Source organism: Apteryx mantelli, chromosome 35, assembly GCF_036417845.1.
Source record: "Apteryx mantelli isolate bAptMan1 chromosome 35, bAptMan1.hap1, whole genome shotgun sequence".
Lineage (NCBI taxonomy): Eukaryota > Metazoa > Chordata > Aves > Apterygiformes > Apterygidae > Apteryx > Apteryx mantelli.
The window spans coordinates 346480-362815 of NC_090012.1; the positions used below are offsets into that span (position 1 = coordinate 346480).

A 16336-nucleotide genomic window follows, 5' to 3' on the forward strand; every position below is an offset into this window, starting at 1 on the left:
CACCCCCACCCCACGGCACAGGGGTCCCCGGTGTGGGTGCTGGGCTGGAGGGGGGGGTCAGGGTGCTGGGGGCACCCAGCTGGTGCTGTGACCCCAGGGGAGGATCCGCTGGATCAGGGCAATTCTAGCCGGGGGCCAGCGCCCCCCCCCCCCCCCAAGCACCCGGTATTTTTAGGCCGGATCAGGTTACCGGCGGGGATCCGGTGTCGGCGGGGCTGGGGCAGGTGCCGGGGACCCCGGCGGGGGGGACCGGGAGGGCCGGGCGGCAGGGTGGCCCCGGGCACCCAGGGGTGGGGGAACCCCCCCTCCCCCCCAGCACCGGGGTGGGTGCTGGAGGAGGGGGTTCGGGGTGCACGTGCCCCCCAAGCAGGGCTGCACCCACCCCAGAGTAGGTGGGTGGGGGTCTGGGTGCCCCCAGGGTGGACAGAGGGGGGTCTAGATTACCCCCCCCCAGGGTGGGCAGGGGGTGGTTAGGGACCCCCCCCATGGTGGGTACAGGGGGGTCTGGGTGCCCCCAGGGTGGGCATGGGGGGGTCAGGAGCCCCCCAAGGTGGGGGGGGGATATGGACCCCCCCCCCAGGGATGGATCTCCATACCTCTGGGGGTGCCCCACACCCCACGGGGTGCCCCTGGGTGCCACATACTTCAGGGGGTGCCCCTTGCCTATGGGGGTGCCAATAGGGTGCCCCATAGCCCTGGGGGTGTCCCTTGCCCATGGGGTGCCCCATAACCCCGGGGGGGGGGTTCCCTGGTCCTTGGGGTGCCCCAAAACCCCAGGGGGTGCTCCCTACCCGGGGGTGTCCTTGCTCATGGGGTGCCCCACATCTCTGGGGTGTCCCTTGCCCATTGGGTGCCCCATAACCCCAGGGATGCCCCACACCTTCACTGCGTCCCTTTCCCACAGGGTGCCCCACACCTCTGGGGTGCCCCTTGCCCATGGGGTGCCCCACAACCCCCTGAGGTGCCCCAAAACCACATGGGGTGCCCCACACCTCTGGGGTGCCCCACAACCACATGGGGTGCCCCATAACTCAGGGTGTCCCCTGCCCATGGGGTGCCCCACAACCCCCTGGGTGCCCCACACCTCTGGGGTGCCCCTTGCCCATGGGGTGCCCCCTAACCCCGGGGGTTTCCCTTGTCCTTGGGGTGCCCCCAGACCCCATGGGGTGCCCCACAACCCCAGGGGCGCCCCTTGCCCATGGGGCGCCCCACAACCCCGGAGGTTCCCCCCCCCCCCACGGCAGCACCACTCGGGGTCGCCCCATCGCCCCGGTGCCGGTATGGCGGGCGGCGGCGTGGGGGGGGGGGGGCCGCCAAGATGGCGGCGGCGGGGGCGGCGCGCGGGGCATTGTGGGGCCGCGGCGGCCGCAGGTGAGCCGGGGCGGGGGGGGGGGGGGGGGGCGGTGATGCCGGAGCCCGGCGGCAGGTGGGTGCGAGCGGCCGCGCCGCGCTACCGGCGACCGGATCGGGCCGGTTCAAGCCGGTCCGGGACGGGAGGGAGGGGGCGGTCCGGTTGGAGGGGAGGGGGGCGGCTTTGAGGGGGGGGATGCGATTTTAAGGGGAGGGGGGTACGATCCGAGAGGGGGGGTCGGGCTCTCCCGCTCCCGGTGCGATGCGCTGGCCCGGCCCGGCCCGGCCGAACCGGCGGCTCCGCTCGGTGCTGCTGCCGCCGGTGGGGCCGGGCCGGGGGGCGCGCGCGGGGCGGGGCGGGGCGGGGGGCGCCGGGGCGCATGCGCGCGGGGGGGGGTGGGCGGCTGGAGAGGGGCGTGTGCGCATGCGCCTGCCGCCGGGGGGCGCGCGTGCACTCGCGCGTGCAAGGGAGCTGCGTGTGCGCATGCGCGTACGGGGGGTCCGCGCGTGCAAGGGGGCGCGTGCACGGGGGGGGGCTGCGTGTGCGCACGCGCGTGCAAAAGGGGGCCCCTGTGCTCGCGCGTGTGCAAGAAGGGGGTTGCGTGTGCAAGGTGGGGGGGGCACGTGCGTGTGCACCCACCTGCAAAGCCGGGTTGTGCGTGCACACACGAGTGCAAAGCCCGGTTGCGTGCGCATGCGTGAGTGCAAACCTGGCTTGTGCATGCGCATGTTAGTGCAAAGCAGGGTTTAGTGTGCACAGTGCAAAGCCGGGCTTAGTGTGCATGCACAAGTGCCAAGCCTGGTTGTGTGTGCAAAGCCTGGTTGTGTGGGCATGTGCGAGTGCAAAGCTGGCTTGCGTGTGCACGCACAAGTGCAACGTGGGCTAGTGCAAAGCCCCGGGCGAGGGCTGAGAGGGTGCACACGAGTGTGCGAGGCTGGGGGTGGGTGCCGCCCTCCTGTGCCAGCCTGGGTGGCGGAGGGTTGAGCGCTGGGCACGCACACGCGTGTGCAAGGCCAGGCCGCACGTGTGGGCCGGGCGGGCACACGTGCGCTGGGGCGTGGACGCACGAGGCCTTTGCACGTGGCGCCCGCGGGCAAGCGTGGGAACGCCGGCCGCGTCACCTGGGCAGAGCCGCCCCGGGGGCACCGCACCCCGCTGGGTGCCAGCACCGCTCCAGCACCCCGTGCCCAGCACCCCGTGCCCGGCTCCGGCACCCGTGTGTGACACACGTGCCCAGCTCTGACACCTCTGCGTGACACCCATGCTGGGCTCTGGCACCCATGCCCAGCACCCGTATCCACCTCCGGCACTCGTGCATGACACCCGTGCATGTCACCCGTGCATGACACCCGTGCCGGGCTCTGGCACCCATGCCCAGCACCCGTATCCACCTCCGGCACCTGTGCATGACACCCGTGCATGTCACCCATGCATGACACCCGTGCCGGGCTCTGGCACCCGTGCCCAGCACCCGTATCCACCTCCGGCACCTGTGCATGACACCCGTGCTGGGCTCTGGCACCCGTGCCCAGCACCCGTATCCACCTCCGGCACCTGTGCATGACACCCGTGCATGACACCCGTGCATGACACCCATGCACAGCTCTGGCATCTGTGCCCAGCACCCGTGCCTGTGCCTGTCTCTGGCACCCGTGCATGACACCCGTGCCGGGTTCTGGCGCCTGTGCGTGACACCCGTGCATGACACCCATGTGTGACACCCGTGCCTGGGTCTGACCCCCGTGCCCAGCACCCATGCATGGTACCCGTGCCCAAATCCAGCACCCATGCCCGGCCACCATGTCCACCTCGGCACCCATCCCCGCAGCACCCCATCCTGCCTGTCCCCGGTGCCGGGCTGCCCGTGCCACCCTGGGGGGGGACGGACACCCTGGGCACGGTGACCCCCATCCCGCCCCTCCGCCCCCGCAGGCTCGGCGGCCCCATGGCGGCGCCCGGCGGGGACCCGGCGGGCCGCCCGGCGCCCGACGCCCTGGTGGCGGGCGCCCGGCAGGTGGTGAAGGGGCTGGAGGCGCTGCGGGCCGAGAGCCGGGAGCTGCTGCGGGTGCTGGAGCCGGCGGCGCCCCGCGACGCCCCGGAGCTGCTGGCGGAGAAGCGGGAGCTGGCGCAGCGCTCGCTCGACGGCATCGAGCTGGGCCTGGGCGAAGCAGAGGTATGTGGAGGGGTGCTGGGTGCTGGGGGTGGGCTGCAGCGCCGGAGCCGGGTGCTGGAGCCAGGGTGGGTCCTGGGTGCTGGAACCGGGATGGGTGTTGGAGCCTGAGCTGGGTGCTAGAGCTGGGATGGGTGCTAGAATTGGGTGCTAGTGCCGGTGCTAGAGCTGGGATGGGTGCTGGACCCCAATCTGGGTGCTAGAGCTGGGATGGGTGCTGGAGCTGGGCACTGGAGCTGGGTGCTGGAACCAGGATGGGTGCTGGAGCTGGGGTGGGTGCTAGAGCTGGGTGCTAGAGCTGAGGTGAGTGCTGGAGCTGGGAACTAGTTGGGTGCTAGAGCTGGGCACTGGAGCTGGGTACTAGAGCCAGGTGCTGGGTGCTAGAGCTGGGTGCTGGAACCAGGATGGGTGCTGGAGCCTGAGCTGGGTGCTGGAGCTGGGATGGGTGCTAGAGCTGGGGTGGGTGCTGGAGCTGGGAACTATCTGGGTGCTAGAGCTGGGCACTGGAGCTGGGCGATGGAGCTGGGATGGGCTCTGGAGCCAGAGCTGGATGCTAGAGCTGCGAGCTGGAACTAGGTACTGGGTGCTAGAGCTGGGTGCTGGAGCCAGGTGCTGGGTGCTAGAGCTGGGCACTGGAGCTGGGATGGGTGCTGGGTGCTAGAGTTGGGTGCTGGAACTGGGTTGGGTTCTGGAGCCGGAGCTGGGTGCTAGAGCTGGGCGCCGGGTGCCGCGTCCGTGCCCGACACCCTCCCTCTGCACCCAGCTGCTGCTGGGGCTGTGGGCGCACGTCGGGGCGCTGGAGGCCGAGCGGCAGCGGCTGCGGGCGCAGGCCACCCGCCTGGCCCAGGAGAACGTGTGGCTGCAGGAGGAGCTGGCGGGCGCCCGGGCCCGGCTCGGGCGCAGCCAGGAGGCCGTCGCCCACCTCCAGGAGGACACCCGGCGCCTGGAGCTCGCCGGCCGCCCCCGGCGCTCCTCGGTGCCCCGCGACGCCGACCGCAAGGACAGCCTGGCCTCGCTCTTTGGCGGTGACGAGGATGAGCAGGATGAAGGTAGGGAGGTGCCTGGGGCTGTGTCCTTCTCCATGGCTGTGTCCTTCTCCATGCTCAGCTCTGGATCCTTCCCCGTGGCCATGACCAGCTCCATCTCCTTCCCTGTGGCCATGTCCAGCTCCATGTCCTTCCCCATGGCCATTCCCATCTCCATGCCCAGCTCTATGTCCTTCCCCATGGCCATGACCACCTCCGTGTCCTTCCCCATGGCTGTGTCCAGCTCCATGTCCTTCCCATGACCATTCCCAGCTCCATGCCCTTTCCCATGACCATTCCCAGCTCCATGACCACCTCCGTGTCCTTCCCCATGGCTGTGTCCTGCTCCAGGTCCTTCTCCATGACCATGCCCGGCTCCCATCCTTCTCCATTCCCATGTCCAGCTCTGTGTCCTCCTCCATGGCCATGACCAGCTCCACATCCTTCTCCGTGGCCATTCCCAGCTCCATGTCCTTCTCCATGACTATTCCCAGCTCCATGCCCAGCTCCATGCCCTTCTCCATGGCCATGCTGGCTCCATGTCCTCCCCCTCGGCTGTGCCAGACTCCAACGCCACCGTTCCCGCAGGGTCCGCAGCGGTGGCAGAGGCAGCACCCAGCGGCTACGAGATCCCGGCGCGGCTGCGCACCCTGCACAACCTGGTGATCCAGTACGCGGCGCAGGGCCGCTACGAGGTGGCCGTGCCCCTCTGCAAGCAGGCGCTCGAGGACCTGGAGAAGAGCTCGGGCCACCGCCACCCCGACGTGGCCACCTTGCTCAACATCCTCGCCCTGGTGTACAGGTGAGGGCTGGGCTGGGCGGGCGATGGGTGCCGGAGCCAGGATGGGTGCCGGTGGCACGGTGGGTGCTGGTGCCCCTCGCCCACCGCTTGCCCACCCGCCGCAGGGACCAGAACAAGTACAAGGAGGCCACGGATCTGCTCAACGACGCCCTGGGCATCCGGGAGCAGACGCTGGGCACTGAGCACCCGGCTGTGAGTGGGGTCCTGCGCCGGCCGGCTGGGCACCCTGGGGTGTCCCCGGGGAGGGGACGGGGTCCTGTCCCCCGAGGGTGGCAGGGGGACGGCTGAGGGTTTGTGTCCCCGGGGTGACCAGGGAGGTCCATGTCCCCAGGATGCTGGGGGTTCCCCAGGGGTGTCCGTGTCCCCGGGGTGCCGATGCCCACGGGGTGCCCAGGGAATGGGTCCCGTGGGTGCCGGGGCTTGGACCCCATCCTGTCCCCCGTCCCCACAGGTGGCGGCGACGCTGAACAACCTGGCGGTGCTGTACGGCAAGCGGGGCCGCTTCCAGGAGGCCGAGCCGCTGTGCAAGCGGGCGCTGGAGATCCGCGAGAAGGTCCCGTGGGTGCTGCGGGCGCGGGGATGGCGTGGGCACCCTATGGGGACGGCCACTCCGTGGGCATGGGCACCATCACCCCATGGGGTGGCTCTGGCACGGGCACCCAGCTCCAGCACCCAGCCTGTCCCAGCCCCATGCCCACCAGGTGTTGGGTGCTGAGCACCCATAATCACCTCTCCTGGCCTGCCAGGAGTTGAGCACCCACACCCATCTCTCCTCACCCTTACCTGTTGGGTGCTGAGTACCCATAACCACCTCTCCTGGCCCCCCAGGAGTTGAGCACCCATACCCACTTCTCTTCACCCTTTGGTCTTGGGTGCTGAGCACCCATAACCACCTCTCCTGGCCCGCCAGGAGCTGAGCATCCATAACCACCTCTCCTCATCCTTAGGTCCTGAGTGCTGAGCACCCATAACCACCTCTCCTGGTCCCCCCAGGAGCTGAGCACCCATACCCACTTCTTTTCACCCTTTGGTCCTGGGTGCAGAGCACCCATACCCACCTCCTTTTGCCCCCCTCAGGTGCTGGGTGCTGAGCACCCCGACGTGGCGAAGCAGCTCAACAACCTGGCGCTGCTGTGCCAGAACCAGGGCAAGTTCGGCGAGGTGGAGGGCTACTACGGGCGGGCGCTGCGCATCTACGAGCGGCGCCTGGGCCCCCGCGACCCCACCGTGGCCAAGACCAAGACCAACCTGGTAGGGTGCCGTATCCCCCCCCCAGGGATGCCCCATGGCACCCATGGGTGCCCGCTGACGCCCACTCTGCCCTCTCCTCCCCCCCGCCCCCCCCCCCCCAGGCCTCCTCCTACCTCAAGCAGGGCAAGTACAAGGAGGCCGAGGAGCTCTACAAGGAGATCCTGAGCTCGCACGAGCTGAGCGCCCACGGTGAGCCGGGACAGGGGGGCATCCCTGGGTGCTGCAGCAGGTGTGGGGGTGCCAGGGGAGGGGGTGACCATGGTTATGGGGTTCCAGGGGACATGGGTGGCATTGGAGGGGTGGGGGGAACACCACATGTCCTGCTCCTGTCCCCTCTCTCTCTGCCCAGGTGACTTCGGCCAGGCCAGCGTGGCTCCTTCGAGCAGGGTAAGGTGGTGGTGGGGTCCCGGGGGGGCTCCAAGGGCACCCTGGGGACCTGGACAGGGTGGAGGGACCCTGCTTGGCTCCAAGGACACCCTGGGGACCCAGTTGGGGTGGGGGGACCCTGCTTGGCTCCAAGGACACCCTGGGGACCCAGTTGGGGTGGGGGGACCCTGCTTGGCTCCAAGGACACCCAGGGGACCTGGATGCCCTTCCCTGGCTCCCCCCCTCCAGGCACCCAAGGGTGCCCTGCAACGGAGCAGCTCCTTCTCCAAGCTGCGGGAGTCCATCCGGCGCGGGAGCGAGAAGCTGGTGTCGCGGCTCCGAGGCGAGGGCACCCCCAAACCTGGGTAAGGCAGCTCGGGGCACCCCGGGGTGACAGCTTGGGGCACCCCAGGGTGGTGGCTCGGGTGTCCCAGAGCCGGGCGCCGAGTCCCCTCTCCTTCCCGTCCTGGCAGGCTCAAGCGCGCCAGCTCCCTCAACGTGCTGCACGTGGGCGAGCGCCCGGCGGCTCCGGTGAGTCCCTTTGCTCCACGTCCCCCTGTCCCCGGCTCGGCCTCGGCTCATCCCAGCGCCGTCGCCGGCCCGCAGGTCCCCGAGCAGCAGCTGCCCAAGAGCCGCATCCTCAGCGCCAGCACCCACGACCTCGCGCACGACGGCTGAGCGCACGACGGCACGGAGGGTCCGTCTGTCCACGGAGAAGGCGAGCAGCCACCTCCGGGCTTGGAAACGGAGCCGGCTGCGGGCACCCACGTTGCGCGCCCGTGGGTGCCGCGGCCGAGGCTCCGTATTTGTCGTATTTAGAGGCTGTAGCAGGGAGCCGGGTGTCACGGTGTCGCGGGAATAAAGTGCAGAGACGCAGCGGTGGCCAAGCTGGGGGCTCCTGCCTCCGGCCGTGGCTTTATTTCGGGGCTCGAATACAAAAAAAAAGGCAAACCAAGAGTCCCTGCACGGCAGGGAGCCGGTGGGAAGTGCCGGGGCCGAATGTCCAGCTCCGAACGTGGCCGGGAGGGATCCGGGCTCCGACGCGCAGCTCCAAGCGCAGTGTGTGTGTGGGGGGAGGATCTGCACTCTGACCTGCAGCTCTGATTGCGGCGGGGGGGAATCTGGGCTCCAACCTGCAGCTCCGAGCGTTGCAGAGGGAGGATCCAGGCTCCCACGTGCAGCTCCAATCGTGGTGGGGGGGGGGGGGGGGGGAGGGGATCCGGGCTCCGACATGCGGCGCCAATCGCAGCGGGGCAGGATCCAGGCTCTGAGGTGCAGCTCCAAGTACGCTGGGGGGGGGATCCGGGCTCCGACGTGCAGCTCCGAGCGTGGCAGGGGCGGCAGGATCCAGGCTCTGACCTGCAGCTCCGACGGTGGTGGCAGGATCCGCTCCCCAACGCGCAGCTCCGAGCGCGGCGCTCACACCTGCTGCGCGATCTGCTCGATGCGCTGCAGGATCTCCTCCGACTGCAGCTGCTCCAGCGTGAGCAGGGAGAGCCCCAGCTGGTCCTCCTGGCGCCGGGGACGGGAGGACGGGTGAGCGGGGGGATCCCCGGCATCCCGGCGCCCGCCGCCCCCGGCGCCCGCCGCTCCTCACCCGGTGGAAGGGCTGGGCCATCTGGCGCAGGAAGAACTTGGCCACCTGCACGGCCTCGTCCACGGTGAGGTTGAGGTTGGCGTCGGTGATGTGCTCCTGGATCCAGCGCGGCAGCTTGCCCCGCTTGTCGGCCCGGGCGAACCGCTGCGGGAGAGGGGCAGAGCGTGGGTGCCGGGCGCCCGCCCCGCCGGCGCCCGGCACCCGCCGCCCGCCGCCGGCACCCACCTTGTCGGCGAAGACCATGAGGCCGTAGTCGGTCTTGCCGCGCAGCGCCCGGCCCACGCACTGGGCCGCGTGGCGCATGGCGTCGAAGGTGAGGAAATCGTTCTCCCGGATCTGGAACTGGTCGCGGAGGTACTCGAGCCGGGCCTGGAGGGGCGAGACGGGGTGGGGGGGTGGGGGGACAGAGCCCCCCCGGGTGCCCACCTGTGTCCCCAGGGAGCCCGGCTGCGTTCCCAGGGTGTCCCACTGTGTCCCTGGGGCGGCCAACTGGTGTCCCAAGGGTGCCTGGCTGTGCCCCACGGTGTCCCCAGGGTGCCTGGCTGTGTCCCACCGTGTCCCTGGGGCGCCCGACTGTGCCTCATGGGTGCTGCACGGTGTCCCCAGGGTGCCCAGCTGTACCCCATGGGTGCCCCACCGTACTCCACTGTGTCCCCGGGGTGCCTAACTGTACCCCATGGGTGCCCTGCTGTGTCCCCAGGGTACCTAACTGTGACCCATAGGTGCCCCACTGACTGCTCAGGGTGCCCGACTGTACCCCTAGGATGCCTGGCCATGCCCCTGGGGTGCCCAGCTGTGCCCCACGGTGTCCCCAGGGTGCCCAGCTGTACCCCATAGGTGCCCGGCTGCACCCTTTGGGTGCCTGGCTGTGCCCCACGGTGTCCCCAGGGTGCCCAGCTGTACCCCATAGGTGCCCGGCTGTGTCCTCTGGGTGCCCAGCTGTGCCCCACGGTGTCCCCAGGGTGCCCAGCTGTACCCCATAGGTGCCCGGCTGCACCCTTTGGGTGCCTGGCTGTGCCCCTGGGGCACCCCACTGCGTCCCTTGGGTGCCTGGCCGTCTCCCTGGGTGCCTGGCCGTGCCCGTGGGTGCCCCGCTGAGCCCCCTGCTCACCTTGAGGATGCGGCTCTGGGTGTAGACGTAGGGCACCCCGAACATGATGACGGCCCGGCCGTAGTGGTGCACTGCGGGCGGCGAAGCGGGTGCTGAGGGCGGCTCCGCGCCCCGGCGGCCACCCGCGGTCCCAACCCGGGCGCGGGCACTTACCGAAGTCGATGCCCTCCGACACCTTGCCCCGGGCCACCGAGAGCAGGATGGCACCCCGGCCGTTCTCGCAGGCCTGCGAACCGCCCCGGCGTCAAGCGGGGCGCCGACGGGTGACGGGTGTCACCCGTCGGGGCCCCGCTCCACCCCGGAGCCGGCAGCACCCACCTCCTGGTACTTCTCCAGGGCCATGCTGGTCTCAGCCCCGTCCTGCGTCTCGATGAAGATGAGCTTGTTCCTCTGGATGTTCTCCAAGATGCCCTGGCGGGGGGGGGACACGGGTGTCACGCCACGGCCCTGGGGGACACCGGGCCACCCCAGGGGACGCGACGTGGGGCCGGGGGCCTGGTGCGGCGGGCGCCCGTACCTGCTCGTACCACGAGGCCACGATGTTCTCCATGTACTGGTAGCTGGTGAAGAAGGCGACGATGCCGTCGGGGACCACGGCCGACATCTCCAGCAGCAGGTTGCCGTAGTTGCGGATGACGGCTGCGGCCACGGGGCGCCCCGTCAGCTCCGCGCGCCCCGGCTGCCCCTGCCCAGCGTCCCCCCCCCCCCCCGGCCCCCCGGCTCCATCCCCTCCTGGCCCCGGCCCCTCTGGCCCTGCCCCAGGTTCCCGTGCCCCAGCCCCGTATCCCCTTGTCCCTGTCCCCTACCGATGTCCTCGCGTGTCTCGAATTTGGAGCTGATGGTCACCTGGTCGTTCCCACGGCCCACGATCTGCAAGGGACGGGGACACCGGTGACACCCCAATTGTCCCCAGCTCCGAGCCAGGTCCCCCCCCCCACTCCCCACTCACCATGGGGCAGAGGCAGGTCCGCGCCAGCGTCATGGTGAAGGTCGCCATGGTGACGGGGCGGAAATCCAGGATTTTGGGGTAAATGTCCAGCGGCGAGAGAGTCTGGGGAGGGGAGAGAGAGGGGACATGGGGCTGGGGACACCCTTGCTGGGCCCTGTGGCCCTGGTGGGGACATGGAGTGGACAACGGGGAAAGGAGAAGACATGGAGGACATGGCGAGGGGGGCGCAGGGTGCCAAAGGGGACACGGGAACAGGGGGGACACAAGGTGCCAGGGGACAAAGGGGACACAGGGGACACGGGGGACATCAGTGGGGCTGGGGGACATGGCGGGGTGGCCGGGGACTCACCCCTGACGTGATGATGACGGACTGGAACCGCTCGAAGACGGGCTTGATGGCGATGGAGGCGTCCATGCAGCTGGGGCAGGGGGACAGGGACGGGTGACAGGGCCACCTCGGGCCCCGCCACTGTCCCCCAGCATTCCCCTTGCCCCCCAAACTCCTCTCCAGTCCGTGTCCCCCATCCACCTCATGTCCCCAGCTTCGACCCAGACCCCCCCATCCACCTCGTGTCCCCAGCTTCAACCCAGACCCCCATGTCCTCCTGTGCCCCCCAGATACCCCCGTGCCCCCCAAAACCTGTCCCCCCATCCACCCTGTGCCCCCAGCTTTGACCCAGAGCCCCCCACGTCCTCCTGTGCCCCCTCAGATACCCCCCGTGCCCCCCCAAACCCGCCCCCCATCGGCCCCGTGTCCCCCAGCCCCCCCGGGCCCACACCTGAAGTGCAGGATGGGGTTGGAGATGGTGGGGGTCCGGTCGTCGAAGGGCTCAATGATGATGGTGAAGCCTGGGGGGGGGGGGCACCCTCAGGGCCAGCTGGGGGGCAGCCGGTGCGCCCCCCCCCCCCAAAGCTGGGCACAGGGTGCGTCCCCTCCCCCCCCCCAAACACCCACCCAGCTGGGTCACCCATCCACAGCCCGACCAGACGGGACTCTGCTTAGCTTATGGGGGGGTTGGGCCACCCCAATTGGGGTGGGGGGGGCTCATGGACCGTCCCCCCCACCCAGGGGTGCTCATCCCCCCACTCAGGGGTCTCATTCCCCCCCCACCCAGGGGTCTCATTTCCCCACCTATGGGTGCTCAGGGACCATCTCCAGACCCCGATGATCCCCCAGGGCTGGGTTTTTGGCAAGGGGAGGGGGGGGCACCCACCGGGGACAGCGCTGGAGCCCTGCGCCTGGTGCCACCCGGCCCGTCGGCCCTGAGGTCACTTCGGGGGGGGGGGGACACGAAGCCGCTTAGCGCTAATAGGATCAGCGAGCGCCAGGGATCGGGGCAGTATTTATATCCCGGGGTGTGTCGTGCGCCGCCAGGCTCCCCCGGAAAGGGACTGTCCCTCTTCCCCCGCCCCGGGGGGGCCCAGGCGTCCGGCTCACCCTTGGAGTAGGTGCTGACGAGGGTGGCAAAATTAGCGATGAGGGTGATGGCGGAGAAATCGGCCATGTCCACGATCTCCAGCGTGCGCAGGAGCGAGCGCAGGCGCTCGGCGCAGAACCTGCCGGGGAGAGGGGACGCGTCACCGCCGGGGTGGGGGGCGATGGCACCCCACGGTGGCCCCCCCCCCAAACTCCTCTCCCGCGCCCGGGGAAGGGCGGAGGGAGCCGCTTACCGGAGCGGTTTGCGCTCGATGCACACCTTCTCGTAGACGTCCTTGAGGAAGGCCGGGGGACTCTCCTGCGCCACGTGCTGCACCCGCACCCGGGCCTTCAGGTACTCCAGGAAGCGCTTCATGAAGCCCACAAAGTGCTCGGCCGTCCGGATGCTGCCGGGAACGGCCTCTGCGGGGACGGAGCGACTCAGGAAGCGGCTCGCCGCCGCGCTCCCGAGCACCGGCGAAACCTCTCCGGGGGGGGGGGTCCTGCACCCAGATGGAGCTTGGGGACCCTCAGGGTGACCGTGCCCAGCTGGAGTGGAGACTGGAGGGTATCGGAGGTTGGTTTGGGGCTGGGGTCACCCCAAAGGGCTCCCAAGCTTGGGTGATGCCTTGTTGGGGGGTTCCCACACTCAAGAGGGTCTCAGGGACCCTCAGGGTGGCTGTGACCAGCGGGAGCAGAGCTCAGGGGATATGAGGGGTTGGTTTAGGGCCAGGGTCTCCCAAGGAAAGGGACGGCCACCCCGGCCACCCTGTCCCCACGTACCCTGGAGGATCTCGTCCGGCAGCACAGGGTTGGCGAGGTAGATGTCGGTCTCCCGCGCGACGTTGGCCTCCCGCAAGCCCTCCACGAGCCGCCTGTACTCCTCCTTCAGCCTCTGGGCGTCCGTCTCCTTGATCCTTCCCGGGAAGGGGACGGTGAGACAACGGGGGGGGACGCACGGGGGACGCGGGGGGCCGGCGGCGGGCACTCACTTCTGGATGGTGGCCTGCAGCGTGGCCACGTTGGCCTGGCACCGGTCCAGCGTGCGGCGCGTGATGTTCACCCCCATGGAGTCGATGCACACGTTGTCTGCAGGGAGAGACGCGGCCGGCTCGTTCCCGGTGCTGGCCAGGGGGACGCCAGGGGACACGCGGTGGCGGTGGTGGTGGGGGGTCGTGCCCCGATTTGGGGACAGCAGGAGGCAGAGGGCGACGGGGGGACGCCTCACCGATGTTGTGAGCCTCGTCGAAGACCACGACCGACTTCTTGGCCAGCTCTTTGGAGACCAGATCAGCGATTTTGGGGTCCAGCAGGTAGTGGTAGCTGTAGACGACGATGTTGGCGTGGAGGATCTGCCGGGGGACGCGTAGGATCGGGTCACAAAACGTCCCCGGGGTCCCCCCCAGCCCCGCAGGACCCCCCTGGAGCAGCCGTCCCCACCGCGCGGCCACAGCACTGGAGCCCACGTCCCCCCCCCAGAGCCTCTCCCTGCTCCGACACTCAGCCCCGAGCTGCCAGGCTGAGCCGAAGGGATCCCGTGCCGGGATCCCGCACCCTGCCCGGCCTCGCCCCGTGGGTGCCGGCCCCCCGCCCCGTACCGAGTAGCGGGCGAGGAAATAGGGGCACCAGCCCTTCTGCCGCCCGTGGGCCTTCAGGTCGTCCAGGTTGTAGATGCCGTAGGGGATGGGCACCTCGCGCCCGTGGGTGTCGAACTCCTGCAGGCGCAGGAGGGATCCGTGGGGGCGGGAGGCAGCCGGGACGTGGGGAGGGGGGAATGGGGGGGGGGGACCCGGGGTGCCCAGGAGGTGGCTGGGGCAGGGGGGAGCCCCGGGGTTGCAGGGACCCAGCTTGGAGGACCCTGGGGTGCCCAGCGGCGCCCAGTAGCCAGGGAATAAGGGGACCCTGGGATGCCAGGCAGGGAATGGGGGATCCCGGGATGTCCAGGAGCCACCTGGGGGGACCCCTGGGCGCCTGGGAGGTCACAGGGGCACGGGGGACCCCCGGGTAGAGGGCACCCAGCGGGGAGGACCCGGGGTGCCCAGGACCTGCCAAGGGAATAAGGAGACCTCAGGGTGCCTGGGAGCTGACTGGGAAATGGGGGATCCCGGGAGCCACCTGGGGGGACCCCCGTGTGCCTGGGAGGTGGCAGGGGCACATGGGACCCCCAGGGTGGTGGGGACCCATCTGGGAGGTCCCCAGGGTGCCCAGGAGCCACCTGGGGGGACCCCCAGGTGCCTGGGAAGTGGCAAGGGAATAGGGAGACCCCAGGGATCCCAGGAGCTGCCTGTGGGGAATGGGGGATGCCGGGATGTCCGGGAGCCACCTGGGGGGACCCCCGGGCTCCTGGCAGGTGGCAGGGGCACGGGGGACGCCCGGGGCAGCGGGGACCCGTCCGGGCGGTCCCCGGGGCGCCCTCACCTCGTAGAAGCGGCAGGCGGGCAGGGTGCCGTCGCGCTCGTGCTGGGCTCGCACGTAGGAGGCCGTCAGGCTCAGGCACTTGCTGTCCACCTCCTTCCCGAAGCGCAGCGAGGACACCTGGCGCGCCCCGCGCTGTCACCGGGCCACCGCCACCCGCTGCCACCCCCCTCCCCGCTGCCACCCCCGTCCTCACTGCCACCGGGGCCACCGGGCACTGCCACCCCCATTCCCACTGCCACTGGGGCCACTGGACACTGCCACCCCCATCCTCACTGGCACCAGGGCCACTGGGCACTGCCACCTCTGTCCTCACTGCCACTGGGGCCACCAGGCACTGCCACCCCCATCCTCACTGGCACCAGGGCCACTGGGCACTGCCACCCCTGTCCTCACTGCCACTGGGGCCACCAGGCACTGCCACCCCCATCCTCACTGGCACCGGGGCCACTGGACACTGCCACCTCTGTCCCCACTGGCACTGGGGCCACCAGGCACTGCCACCCCCTGTCACCCCTGTCCCCACTGCCACCGGGGCCACTGAGCACTGCCACCCCCTGCCACCCCTGTCCTTACTGCAATCAGGGCCACCAGCTACTGCCACTCTCATCCCCACTGCCACCAGCCACTATCAGCTGCTGCCACCCTCATCCTCATTGCCACTGGGGCCACTGGGCACTGCCACTCCTGTCCCCATGGCCACTGGGGCCACCAGCTACTGCCACTCTCATCCCCACTGCCACCAGCCGCCACCACCTGCTGCCACCCTCATCCTCATTGCCACTGGGGCCCCTGGGCACCGCCACCCGCTGCCACCAGGCCACCAGGGCCACGGGATGATGCCAATTGGGGCCACGGGGCGCTGCCACCCTGCTGCCACCAGGCCCCGCCAACCCTGTCGCCGCTGCCACCCTGTCCCCAGCGTCCCCCGGGCGCTGCCACCGCGCTGCCCACCTCGGGGTGGATGCACAGGTTCTTCCTGGAGCTCAGCGCCAGCCCCAGGAACGGCACCTTCTCGCCCAGCTGCTTCTCGTAGAAATCCATGAGCTTCCGCAGCTCCTCGATCACCTGCGGCGACGACAGCCGGGCCACCAGATCCTCCCCCACCCATGCCAGGGGATCCCCTCTGGGATCCGCTCACCGCCCCCAGCCTCGCAACCCACCTTCTCGATCTCCGGCACCGTGCGGGAACAGTAGATGAGCTTGGTGAGGTCCACCGGCCGAGCCTGGGAGGGGGAAGAGAGGCAGCGCTAGGATCTGCCCGGATCAACTGGGATCGGCCAGGATCCGGCACCGCAGCTCACCCGCTGATAGGCCACGATGAGGGACAGCAGCGACACCGTCTTCCCTGTCCCCGAGGGCATCTCCAGCACGCCATGGCCCTGCGGAGAGCAGCGGTGTCATGCCAGCACGGGGCACGGGGACATCCCTGGGGCCAGGTGGCTCCCAGCCCGCCGGGGATCACCCGATCCCAGCCGCACCTTGGCGTCCAAGGTCCTCTTGAGCTCCAGCATGTAGGAGAACTGCTCGGGATAGATGTAGTCATACGGAAAATACACCAGGAGGCCATCGATGTTGAGCCTGCGGAGAGAGGAGGATCAGGGAAACGAGGGGGTGGGATCACACAAGGAATCACGCGAGATCCCTCCACAGTGGGGAATCAGCTCTGTGTAGCCCTGCTCCCGACCTGGCCAGCCCCTCTCCCTTCTCTCCCCGGTGCTGGGCTGTTCCCGTTTGGCCTCGCTGTTCCCCCTTTGTGGGTGTTTTTTGGGGATCTGTGAAGCTGGCTGGGATCCGGCAGCTGGTGGGGCATCTGGATCTGGTGGCAGTGGGGTGTGAGCAGCTGTTGCCGCTGGTCCCTGGCCTCAATCACGGCCCCGAA

The 16336-nt window shown here is 69.9% G+C and overlaps 2 protein-coding genes across 2 annotated transcripts; one reads left to right on the forward strand and one right to left on the reverse strand.

The window, feature by feature from the left end:
* The first annotated feature begins 3296 nt into the window (after positions 1–3296).
* On the forward strand, positions 3297–7334 carry KLC3 (kinesin light chain 3). The gene is made up of 9 exons (XM_067314401.1): positions 3297–3524; positions 4285–4570; positions 5135–5348; positions 5453–5540; positions 5800–5901; positions 6426–6599; positions 6701–6788; positions 6949–6986; positions 7215–7334. The coding sequence occupies exons 1-9, from the start codon at positions 3297–3299 to the stop codon at positions 7332–7334; spliced, it is 1338 nt and encodes a 445-aa protein (XP_067170502.1).
* A 509-nt stretch (positions 7335–7843) lies between these two features.
* Positions 7844–15832, reverse strand: ERCC2 (ERCC excision repair 2, TFIIH core complex helicase subunit). Its single transcript, XM_067314385.1, has 21 exons — positions 15759–15832; positions 15618–15680; positions 15409–15522; positions 14458–14574; positions 13638–13754; positions 13268–13391; positions 13032–13128; positions 12823–12956; positions 12294–12462; positions 12061–12179; positions 11402–11471; positions 10972–11041; positions 10623–10724; positions 10480–10543; positions 10191–10312; positions 9992–10084; positions 9827–9899; positions 9674–9744; positions 8788–8931; positions 8563–8706; positions 7844–8477 (listed from the first exon to the last, which is right to left on the reverse strand). Exons 1-21 carry the CDS (start codon positions 15816–15818, stop codon positions 8385–8387), a joined length of 2160 nt encoding a protein of 719 aa, XP_067170486.1. The 5' UTR covers positions 15819–15832; the 3' UTR covers positions 7844–8384.
* Between the last annotated feature and the right edge of the window lie 504 nt (positions 15833–16336).

What these genes read in the sequence shown, in the direction of transcription:
- ERCC2 (XM_067314385.1), bottom strand. Translation starts at nt 15,818, where the DNA reads ATGCCCTCGGGGACAGGGAAGACGGTGTCGCTGCTGTCCCTCATCGTG. An exon ending in TCATCGTGGCCTATCAGCGG is followed by an intron (nt 15,681 to 15,758) that starts GTGAGCTGCGGT and finishes TCCCCCTCCCAG; the next exon opens with GCTCGGCCGGTGGACCTCAC. An exon ending in GTCGGAGGGCATCGACTTCG is followed by an intron (nt 9,745 to 9,826) that starts GTAAGTGCCCGC and finishes CGCCGCCCGCAG; the next exon opens with TGCACCACTACGGCCGGGCC.
- KLC3 (XM_067314401.1), top strand. Translation starts at nt 3,297, where the DNA reads ATGGCGGCGCCCGGCGGGGACCCGGCGGGCCGCCCGGCGCCCGACGCC. An exon ending in CGCTGGAGATCCGCGAGAAG is followed by an intron (nt 5,902 to 6,425) that starts GTCCCGTGGGTG and finishes TGCCCCCCTCAG; the next exon opens with GTGCTGGGTGCTGAGCACCC. An exon ending in GCGTGGCTCCTTCGAGCAGG is followed by an intron (nt 6,987 to 7,214) that starts GTAAGGTGGTGG and finishes CCCCCCCTCCAG; the next exon opens with GCACCCAAGGGTGCCCTGCA.